This window comes from Lepisma saccharinum, chromosome 24, assembly GCF_977018435.1.
Source record: "Lepisma saccharinum chromosome 24, izLepSacc3.1, whole genome shotgun sequence".
Lineage (NCBI taxonomy): Eukaryota > Metazoa > Arthropoda > Insecta > Zygentoma > Lepismatidae > Lepisma > Lepisma saccharinum.
Window position 1 is genome coordinate 19,505,574 of NC_139252.1, and position 12,071 is coordinate 19,517,644.

The 12,071-nt window shown below is 37.9% G+C and overlaps 3 protein-coding genes across 3 annotated transcripts in view; 2 read left to right on the top strand and 1 right to left on the bottom strand.

The window, feature by feature from the left end:
* LOC145978130 (uncharacterized) overlaps positions 1 to 4,733 on the top strand; it is a 71,253-nt gene extending 66,520 nt beyond the window's left edge. Inside the window, exon 2 of the mRNA XM_083110571.1 lies at positions 4,683 to 4,733. Coding sequence (XP_082966697.1) covers positions 4,683 to 4,733 — 51 coding nt within the window. The remainder of the gene's footprint in view (positions 1 to 4,682) is intronic.
* LOC145977953 (uncharacterized) overlaps positions 1 to 12,071 on the bottom strand; it is a 470,846-nt gene that overhangs the window by 292,913 nt on the left and 165,862 nt on the right. The gene's annotated exons all lie outside the window — the stretch shown is intronic.
* On the top strand, positions 4,752 to 7,151 carry LOC145978131 (52 kDa repressor of the inhibitor of the protein kinase-like). Its single transcript, XM_083110572.1, has one exon. The coding sequence runs from the start codon at positions 4,752 to 4,754 to the stop codon at positions 7,149 to 7,151; it is 2,400 nt and encodes a 799-aa protein (XP_082966698.1).

Genomic DNA, 12,071 nt, shown 5'->3' on the forward strand with positions numbered 1-12,071 from the left:
TCTGTCAAGGTAATGTCGGATGGGCTGGATAGGTTATTTGTATGCTATATGGAAATGTAGACTACACTCAATTTATGGAAAAGCACAAACAGCCATCGAAAGTAATTAAGATTGGCATCATGAATTCAACTTGTTTTGGGTTTGATGAATATTCACCAAACGTATTGTAATTAATATTAGTCAATTTCAATCCACATTTTAATAATCTGATATCTTTATTTTCCTAAGGAACATTCGTGTACAAATTGAGTAATATGCTACAGTCCCTACCAAAAGTTTAAGACCACCTTGTCATGTGTTTTTCAGACAAATGAAAAAGAACATGTGCGAGTGCTTTTCATTAATTAAATACTTTAATACAAAATTGGAATTATTATGTAATGTTTTTGAAAGGTACATCAAGATCAAGAAAGTGTAAGGGCATATTAATGCACTTATAACTAATAGATGCAACTAATGGTACAATTTGTAAAATCATTAAATCTGAACTTTGAAAATATACTTGGAAACAAACATTTCTCCTGAAATTTGATGAATGAAGTGTGAAATTTTAATAGTCAATAGGTCCACCTTTAAGTTTCAAGCACATTTGCACACATTTTTCTCATACTGCGGACCACTTTCTGGCATTCATGGGGAGTAATCTCATTCCATACTTCGGAGATAATTATAATTATAATCCGGTCCTCGCGTACAGACGTTACCCTGAGGCGGTCGCAGCGTGGTATATCAGCCACTGTACCTTGCTGCTTGAATTTGTTTATTGTGTTCGCCACGCATGTTTTACTCACATTGAATGCGACTGCAATTTCTCTATGAGACCTATTGCATCTGTACATACCAATTATTTGCCATTTCACGGCCACGGGCACAGATTTTTTCCCCCATTATCACGTAGCTTGCAATTCAAACAGCCTGTTTATTATCAACCGTAACGAAAACAGGTTTGAACTTGCACAATGCTGCTTCTCGAGAAATGTCTTTCTGCGCCATCTATTGACACACATTTCAACTAATGACTGATAAAATTTGTTCACTCCAGCGCAATCGCTGAGGAAGATATTGTTATCTGAAGACCTATCAGTTTTCGCTGTATATTTCTTTATATTGCAAATTTTAGAAAAAAAAATATAAAACACGAGATTTTTTTTTATATTTATTTTCTTTTGCGCCACAACCTTCCTTCATGTTCCACAATACTGGAACAAATGCAGTACTGTCATAACGACGTCGGTTACGTGTATACACATTCATCTGGACTTCAAAATGTTGGATTTTTCAGTTAACAAATTTGAGAACTACAAGACGTATACCAATATTTTTTCGGCAATATATGCCTCACACACTATATTACTTCCATACAATTTCACTACATATTTGTACCAAAAACTTTCGGTCAGGATTCATTTATATGAAGAAAGTTTGTGGTCTTAAACTTTCGGTAGGGACTGTATAAAACTCTAAAGGTGTAACGTTTCTTATCTGAAACATTATTAGTTTCATGATATATCATATAGTTTACATGAATAAATACTGTACATAGTTAGTAATTGTCACATCATTTGGTTTAAAAGCAATTTACAATAGAGAAAAGAGAACCACCTAATAGCTATTACGATATGCTACAGACGTTCTTCTGGAGCAAGATTTTAAAATGCCAAAAAAAAAAAAAAACTGATGAAGAAATGCGCAAGTTTCATTTGATACATTATGTTTTACATAACTGTAAACTATTACCGACACTTCATGCCAAAGTAAATTTGAGTGTATGCATTTATGTTTAAATTTGCATTACCATAATGAATGTGTCAAGTAATAGTAAGCTAGCAAACTTCCCACCATTTGATGCTTGGCAGAACGAAGTTCCTTGGTGCATCAAAATGAAAATTACCCATTACGCATTTCGGCTCGTGAGTTGGTACGCCAAGAGGGGAGAACCGCTCTGCCAGCATTTTGACGGAAGCAAGAGATGTTTGTGATTCCATTATGCATTTGGAAATGGGGTTGTAAAATTTTAGAATGCGTAAAATTTTTAAGAGAGTCATAAAAAGCATAACAAAGAAAGGAATCCATTAAGCTAAATGCATTTGCGATAAGTAGAATTTCTCAGATCAATGTGCAACAGAAGTTTCTGACAATGTGCGATTTATTTTAATTTCGGTGGCATTTTAAACTTTGACACAATTTTCATAATATATCCGATTCAAGTTTATGTTTCAAAATTCAGATAAGATTTTAAAAATCTTTTAATAGGCAAGGATATTACAAATTCAAATTATCAAAACGTCGATTTCTGAACATATCAATTGTCCTTTTTGTCATATTCCGAACCAATATATTAAATGGTAACGTGTCATAATGTACAAAATGTATAAACCCAATACTTTGGAAGTATTCAAAATGGACACTGCAGGGTCATTTCATGTGAAATTAGCCAATGGTCTGTACCTTGATAACTCAGAAATTGAATTTTTTGTTCAGCTGTAGTACAGTAAAGTTGACGAGAACTGCCAAATTTAAGATGTTTTGGGCTCTTAGTTTTTGAATTATTAAATTTCAAAACAGAAAAAAATTCCATTTGACGACATCTCAATCATTAAATCTTAAAAAGTATTCTTTATTGGTTGAATTGACATGTAATGACCCTGCAGCAGGAATTGATAAAGGTAAAGTGCTCCCCTGTGCTTAGCACCACGCCATGAAGGCGTATAGGGGGTGTGGGGGTATGTCTGAAGTATATATCAAAATAATAAAATCTGGAAGTTTTATCTATTAATCAGGTGATACATATAACTAACTAAGTAACTAACTCTCTAGCCTTCTTAAACCCGAATGTTCATGGCTGCAGCAACACAGGCCTTCCATCTGTCCCTATCTTGAGCAAGATCTTTATACTCTTTTCCATCCCTACCGATTTCGTTTAGGTCAATCTCAACGTTGTCCCTCCATCTTCGTCTTGGCCTTCCTACAGGTCTCTTACCATTAGGTCTCCCAACAAGAATCCTGTAAATCCTCTTTCCTCTCCCATTCGTGCCACTTGACCTGCCCACCTAAGTCTTCTTGATTTAATTATTCTAATAATATCTGGACATGAATATGTATGAATATACAAAGTCAATCGCAAACAAAGATTAAAGCGTATATTCCGTGACTACACGGAATGTAGTCAAAACATTTTATGAGCTCTAGTTGGTAACACTGAAATGTATTGAAGGCTTCCTGTTACAGGAAAGCAGCTCTATGGACACAAACAACAAAAATAACAAATCCTTTTTTCTATCTTGTTTGTTCTGTTAAAGCCCTTTGTGTAAAGCAGATAATTGCAGAGCAGAACGATGAATTTCCGCATCACATGGCATCGCATCTCATTGCTTTTGATTTTTACGAACGATCTCCCTTGTAATTGCGAATGAAACCGTGCTCCCGTGAAATTGCCGATGGCGCTGCTCTCATAAAAATACTGTTTGTTCTTCCATCGCGATAGCCTCTGGAATCACAGCGAGTCCAGAGGGGGGAAGGGGAGGGCAGAATCCCGAACGTAAACCTATTATTTGGACACTTCCGAAAAATTGACAATGATTAATTCCATATTTATAACTGAATTTGTTGGTTTTGTCGTTCGCTTCTGACAAATTCATGTAAATGACGATAAAAATTGAAGATGGCTTTGAAGACAACTGGTATAAATTTTAGCAGGGTAAAGAACGGCAATTTTGTTTATTAAGATTTATTTCTTTCTTATTTGCGATTTGTAGCGTCGCTTTTCTGCTTTTCAGTTTTCGGCTAATCGCGACGATGAAGATGAGCGATGATATGATAAAATTGATGAAAGGACAATCACCAAGAAAGCTCATGCCCAGGCCGGGATTAGAACTTTGGACGCCTGGTGTCGTAGCGCTAACCACTCCACCACGGAGGCAGGCTTATGAAGATTTTTTTTCAATAAGGAAGCTTAACAAGTTAATTTATGTTTGTTTTATTTGAACATGGCCGTATTTAAGGGGGGGGTTCTTAGGGTTCAAACCCCCCCCGAAACGTCTGACATGTTAGATTTATACAGGTTGAGAATTCAAAGTCGAAAACTTATTCACAGCTCTACCTAGGTACAAAAATGCAACAGGAAGACAATGTGGAGAGAAATCCGCCTTGGGACAATTTAGTCAGAATTTTCAAACAGTTGGAATTCCTGAAACCCACCCGCGACCCTTAAACTTTCACTTGACCGTTCTCATTTCAGTGTTGTTTCTGGTTGGAACTCAAAATTTCCCCTTTTAACTTTTAAATTCCCTGGGCTGTTAGATAAGGTGTTTAACCCCCCTCCCCTTTCATTTCTATAATTATAATATTCAAATATCGTCTTTAAGTTTAAGATAGATATACAAAAGAAAAAGTTTAATGTTTTCATTTCCCAGTTTATTGCATATTTTTATACGTTTTTTTCCGTCTTTCCTATTTATCCCCCCCCCTGCAAAATCCCTTGTTTGAACAATTTCCCTACTGGGAATATTACTGCACCATGCGCGAGATGCGTCTGCATCGTGACAAATGAATGGATCGCTTAAGGTTGAATTTAGATTTGACTGTCAAACAATCATGACTCTTATAGTCCAGTCGTTGTCCTAGCCAATAGCCTCCAGTCTCAAATTTGTCATTGCTGGATGGAAGTATCTTTGTCCTTTTAGATCGCGTCCTTGTGGTGTGATACGAGTGTGTTTCTTGTGCCGGAGTTTTAGTGCTTTGCGAACCCAAAAATGAAACGCGGTGCAGATGGGAGAAGCGGACAACTCTCGATTGGGATGTTTTTCAAGAAAAAACCTAAAAGTGAAAACGGATGTAACAGTGGTGACACCTCTAATAATGACTTCGCCGCGAAATCAACGGATGACAAGCAAAATGATATTATCACAAATGCATCAGCCGATTTGTTGGTAACTAATAGTGATAGTTCTTTCTGTGAAAATGATATTGGCCTTTACCTTAATGTAGCAAATCTCAACAATCTGAAAAAAGAACAACTTTTGAAGAATCCGTGGGTTCCTTCTTCAACATATGCTTTCCCACGCAGAACTGCACGAAATCTAAGATTTCAGCTAACGTGGTTGGAAAAGTTTCCGTGGCTAGCCTATTCCAGTAAACTGGAAGGCGCATTGTGCAAAGTGTGCGTACTGTTTTCTCGAGGGGAGGAAGGGGGTAAAGGGGGGCATCAACATTTAGGGGCTCTCGTTACCAAAGAGCACTGCAATTTAAAAAATGCTTTGGAAGATTTTGCAAACCATGCGAATACGTCATACCATAAACGGTGTTTAGAGCTAGCCGAGAATTTCATAAAAGTGACTGAAGGGAAAAGTAATAAGATAGTGGACCAATTGTGCAGCGAGCGAGCTAAACAAGGAGCTGAAAATCGCGAGAAACTGCGCTCCATTATAGAAACAATTATTCTCTGCGGTCGTCAAGAAATTGCCCTTCGCGGAACGGATGACTTTGGAAACGTGATGAAGTCTGAGGAGGCTGAAACAAACGACGGTAATTTCCGTGCCTTACTACGGTTCCGTGTAAGTGCAGGTGACGTTGTGCTTCAGAAACATTTGGAATCGGGTGCGCTCAATTCAAAGTACACAAGCCCTACCATTCAGAACGAGTTAATTACGATTTGTGGTGACATAATTAAGAAAGAGATAGTGGAGAAAGTGAATGCTGCCGAGTGTTTCTCTGTGATGGCAGACGAAACTACAGACATTTCTCGAATAGAACAGGTATCTGTGTGTGTGCGTTATGTAGATGTGAAGGAAGGTAAAATTCGCGAAGACTTTCTTGAATTTGTTCCAGCAGTCGACCTTACAGGCAAGGGCTTGGCCACGCTGCTTTCTGCAACCTTAAAAAGAAATAACATAAACTGTCATTTCTTGGTTGGACAGGGATATGACGGAGCGTCAGCCATGAGCGGTTACCTGCATGGTGTTAATGAATATATTAGGAAGGACCACCCCATGGCTCTTTACGTCCATTGTAGTGCTCATTCCTTGAACCTTGCTTTGGCAAATTCGTGTACTCTATCGTCCATACGCAATTGCCTAGGAAGCATTCAGTCTGTTGCAAATTTCTTCCGTTCGTCTGCTCAAAGAAACGAAGTTCTGAAAACGGCAATAAAAGAAAACCTACCAGAATGTCAACATGCAACTCTGTTAGGTCTTTGTGAAACAAGATGGGTCCATAAGCACGAGAGTGTTATCAGATTTAAAGAGTTGTACCCAGCTGTAGTGAATGCACTGGAGTTGCTAGAATCGTCTGCAAACAAAGAGACTGCTCAAAAGGCATGCCAATTGTTAAGTGCCATTGAAGGAGCTAAATTCGTAGTCCCCCTCCTGATTTTAGAAAACATATTTTCTTACACCCTAACTTTATGTAGACAACTCCAGGCTGTAAATGCAGACTTAGCAGAAGCTTGCAACCATGTGGACCATGTTATCAATACTTTAAATGCCATGCGCGAAAATGTAGAAGAAGAATTCAAGAAGATTTTCGCCTATGCCACTTACATGGTTACTGAAAACGGTGGCCATATGGATTTTCCCAGGATCGTGAAAAGACAAGCCCATCGAGACAATATCCCGTCTATGACCTGTGAGGAGTATTATAAGTTGAATGTTTTTCTTCCATTTCTAAACCATATTATAACACAGCTTAGTGACAGATTCCAACGCCACAGGACACTGATCTCTTCTTTGCAAAATGTTATTCCAAGTAAATGTGTTACAGCCAATAGTGAAGACCTGAAGGAATGTGTAGACTTTTATAAAAACTGCCTTCCTGAGCCCAGTATTGCCCACGCTGAATTTGCGGTGTGGAAATCAAAATGGGAGAAGCACAACACACCACCCAAGTCTGCTGTAGAAGGATTTGTGCAGTGCAATTCTTCATTATTTCCGAACATAAGTAAACTTCTACAGATACTGGCTACATTGCCAGTTTCAACTTCTTCACCGGAAAGAACATTTTCATCACTCAGACGACTGAAGACTTACCTTCGAAATTCCACCAGTGAAAATCGACTCAACGGTCTGGCATTGATGTCTGTTCATCGCAACATGAAGATAAACCCTGAGGATGTGCTCGACCAGTTTTCAAAGCGTTCTCGGCGTTTTGTATTGTAGCTTCCATTTCGGTGAGTTGTTTCCCTTTATTATTATTATTATTATTATCATCATCATCATCACCATTATCATCACCACGATGATCATTATTGTAGGAGAAAAGTTTGAATTTGAATTTTGTATGTGTCACATTTTAAATATGATTGCTGCCACATATTCTTCATTTCTTTATTCACTAATTCTTTTCGTTGTTGCGAGAACATCATTGAAGCATTAAGTAGACGTTTTCTGTATTTTCAAAAAAATTACTGCATATAAGTTTCTATTTTAGTTATTTTATGTCGATTTTCTACATTGTGGGTTAACCGCGACGATGAGGATGTACCTACCCATGCTTGACCAGAGTTCGAACCTGGAACCCTCTAACTTCGTACTTTACTCTTACTATTCCCGCAGGGCAGCTAGTGTAGTATTTACATTTAACCATTTTTTCGTGCCATGAAACATATATTGTTTAGTGACTGCATGTAATACTATTAACTATATGATCAATTATGGTTGAACCCCCCCCGAAATATTTTTCTGTCTACGGCCATGTATTTGAACATATTTATATGGAATCAATTGTTACTGTTATATCTATACGGCTCACGCGTTTAGAAGGAACATGAGTTCGGCCAATACCCAGCCAGTGCTACTGCGCTGTTGCCAAACTAACTGCTAGCGCAAGGGAAGGACAGAAAATTCGCGATGTGTCCATTATTTTGATAATGCATGCACAGTATATATGAGTACAGTGAAATAATACAGTGAATATTTCTACACAGGATTATAATATCATATCACTGTAGCATATACGAGAAACCCATACCTGAAAGAAGCTTGAAGGTATATATTCATCACCACTCTCGCCGTCTTCCCCGGTCTCCGTGTCACTGATTTCACTCATTTCCGAGTCACTCTCCTGGAGGTTAATGATTAGATTTTGCACCCTTGGTGCCTGTACTACTGGTGCTAGGTTTTGAGAGTGACATTATTTAAAATAAAAGGAATGACACACTATCGCACGAAAGGGCTGTATTTAATCTTTTCACAAACTGTTCTTTGTGGCGCGCGAGTGAACGATGAGCGAATAATTTTACACCGGCCTTGCTACGAAAACGCTGCACTCAAACTGACCCAGACTTTCAATGTTCGAGAACGCCCAGAACAATGAAGGGTCATTGTTTATATCGTGACGAATTTAACACCCACAGTTTTCCCTAGACACAACAACTCAGCTGCGTCAACACGGTGGCAACAAAAGAAACAGGCGGAAGGAAATGAAAGGTGTTGTTTACCTTGTTTGTTCAAGGAACGATAACTCCGGCTGTAGGCGACGGAAATTCATGGGATTTGGACAGTTAGGTCAAAATGTCTTTCCCCATCTTATGATGAACCTTAAAGTGACGAGTTTTATGAAAACTTCTTGCGCGCAAAAAAAATACAGAACACGGTTTTAACTTCCGCGCCGCAATCTCCTAACTGTACAACGTTGCACTCCTGTCATTGGTTGAACGCCACGCACACCCTCTGCGTGGCCCCACCCGATATCGCTTCTAAAAGCGTGCGTCGTTTTTTTTTTGTAACAAATAACTACTTAATTTATATAGCGGTATTGTTTCCACTCAAGTAGCTACACCTAAATGCACTTATTCTTCGACCACGAAATACGATCCTACACTCTGTCCCGAGAATCTCAGAAGAAAGCCAACGTAAACAAGTCTTGACTCCGGTTCGATCAATGAACATGCTAGTCTATGGAGGGAAAAACGCACAGCAGCTACAATCCGTTTGAAGCTCCTCAGGATTCCCTGACAGGCATTTAAGCAATACTACGCTGTTGGTATCACATTTACTGACGGAATAGCAAGAAGCCCTGAGAAGTCTTTCCACTTTTGAAACGGGTCAATACCACAAGGACTCATGTCAGGGCAATACGCAGGATGTTCCAAAGACCTTTCAATACCACCTGCGGAACAAAGTGGTTACTGCTTCTGTCGCTGGAAAAAGAAGCTTAACCCTCAAGCAACCGTCCGATATTGTAACGCATCATTGCCATTCACATGAGCCTCAACGACATATCCGTGCATTTTTGATACGCGACACATGTATTTTCTTCTTTTGTTCTACCTTTGTAAACATGCTTTAGAGCGGCACACATCACGCTGTTCACTTTGAAGACGAATGCACACAACGGCACTCACCGCATCGACTGTTTTTGGCACTCCACTCATCGACTCCGATTGTGATATCCCTTTTTGGACAACGCTAGAGAAACCTAGCGTTCTGACGTCATCGGCAAATACTGTCATTATTAGGCTAAATGATTAAGTTGTTAGATTAAGCTAGATATATTTAGTTTTCTTTGCATAAATATTACATTTACAGTGTATTTATGTTAAGAGAACGAAACCTATCAGACCTAACCTAAAACGTACACATTCCTAGCCTGACGTCAGAACTCAAGGTAGCTCTAGTGTTGTGCGATAAGGAAGATCCCTTCTCTGACTGACGGCGCTCAGTGCTCACTGTTATCGTCTCTTCCCGAACAGTGTTGCCACTTTTCAACTCACAACCCACGAACTGGAAAGAAAACCAGATAGCAGCTGTGCTGACTAAAGGCCAAATCACATGGTGAGATGGAACTGTATTTCCACTAGGAATGCCATACTTGGCGCTGGAGTGGCTACCTGGCTGGAAATGATGGCTGCAAGACTGGCTGTTTGACTGGTTCTGACAAATAGATCGTGTTCTAATTACAACTGGCTTTCTCTTCTAGATCCTGCGGACAGCAAATCAGGGAGAAAATTTCGTCATGTGAAGATAATCTGTGTTTGGCAAGGAAAAGTTTCTTGTCTGTGGTTTCTGAGTCTTCGTTGCTTTTGTAGATGCTCGATGGTAGTAAAACTGCATTCGTGTTAAGTAATATCTTACGAATTTATCCAAAGTGATGAGATTTGTACACGACAAATGTGATAATTTCTTACATAGTTTTCTCACTCAAAAGTGCATTTGTGGAAAAATTCCAACTCTGTCTTCCACCAGTCACTAATTCATTAAATGTTCTATATGGAGTAAACTTATAAAGTCAAGCATTGAAAAATATCTCAAAGGATGACGCTTTATAATGCAGCAAACCCGGTGTAAATATTTCTTACCGTTTTCGTGATATAAATTTGCAAAGTTTTCGTTGCGCGACTTTTGAAACACTGTAATTTCACTAACACACTCAATAAACATTTCCATAGTAGGCTAATATATATACGGTATCAGAAATAGAGAAATGTATACTTACATAACTTTCTTTATTTAATTTAATCAAACTGTTGAAATATTTTACAGGGCCGATTACCAGAAAAAGCCTTTCTATAAATAAACATATGTATGGTGTCAAAAAACATACAAAACATTTCAAACGTGTTCTTAAAAAAATCGATTTGAATAAAAAATCCATTAAAATATTTTTTTAAATAAAATACATTATTTTTATCCACCCTGTGTTTAAGTGTGTTGAAATGGGACAGGAAACCAGTTGTTTCCTAGGTTAATAAAAACAGTTGATAGTTAATTCGAACTTCTATTGGATAAAACCAAATCAAAGTAACGAAACTAACTGTCGTACTTTAACAGAATGAACCTTCTTCCACATCCTCGCCTCAGAGAAAGAACTTCTCTGAATATATTGGATCGTCAAGGTAAAGCAACAGAGAAATGATTCAAGTTTATAGCCCCTCGTTCTTACTTTATAACTCTCCTATGACGTCACATTAAAAACTTCCCCCGTTTGTAGTCATCGCTTTCACTTTCATGAGTCTCGAAATTAAAACGTAAATGTTGGGCCCTCATCATCTCCAGTCGTCACTTTTCAAACTTTCTTCCTGCGTTTGTTTAAAGCACTTTTATTCCAGATTTATGCGTGCGTTTCAGAAGGGTTGAGATTTACTTTTCGCTGCTTTGTTTCAACAACGGCAATTTCAGAATAAACGGGTGAGAGACGGTTTTCAGCATTCGTAAAAGCGAGTTAAGTCTACTTCAAGGAAAGCAGAAAATTTAAGAAATACATTTTACGCACTTTTTGTGAGATAATGTCTGAAAGATGATTTCAAAAACTTCAGAAAATCACAAACCAGTTTGAAATCTTTACACATGTTGGAAAATAAAATTTGATATTTCTGTAATGACCAGTATAAGGTAGGTGAGCCAAAGGTGGCCATACTTACGCTTCTAGGGCAATTTACAAATCTCCAATCAGAGATAAATTTATTAAATTTTAAGAAATAACTGTTATAACTAATTAACAACATGTACCATATACAGATTTTGTAAAATTGTTTGTAACTTTTTTTTTAAAATATTGAATTACAAAACCATTACATCTGTTCCCAAGGTGGCCCACTGCTTATATAGTTTCGTAGAAAATGTTGCTTGTACCCAAGAAAACATATTTATTCACGTATATTCATTTTTATAAAATATTAGATAAATTATTAGTCTCTAACTTTTCATTGCTGACATGCATTATATACAGTAACGACACATAACGGACCTAGGTGGCGGAGTGGTTACTTATTGACCGACCCTCGTATGTGGAATAATTTCCATCTGGTGGCATTTTGGATTTGAGTTGTTCTAACATTGGGGAACATTCCTGGAAAAAAATATTTTCTGTAGTATTTAATTCCGTGTTGGAACAAAGTTTTAGCTAATTCCACCCTACTAATTGTCTTAGAAATAAATAAAAGAAACACTTCCGCAAAAAATAATTATCACTGAGGGATTTAACATATAAACCCAACATATAACATTTAGTGATTCATGAAAGTCTGTGCAAATTTAACATAATTAGGTAATATTTAATAATGAATCGTGAAAAAAAGAGTCTAAATTCCAGAGATGAGTGTAACCTGTTCCCAAGGTGGCCCGTCATGGGCCACCTTA

Bases quoted from the DNA above. Each gene is read 5' to 3' on its own strand.
- LOC145978131 (XM_083110572.1), top strand. From the start codon at position 4,752: ATGAAACGCGGTGCAGATGGGAGAAGCGGACAACTCTCGATTGGGATG.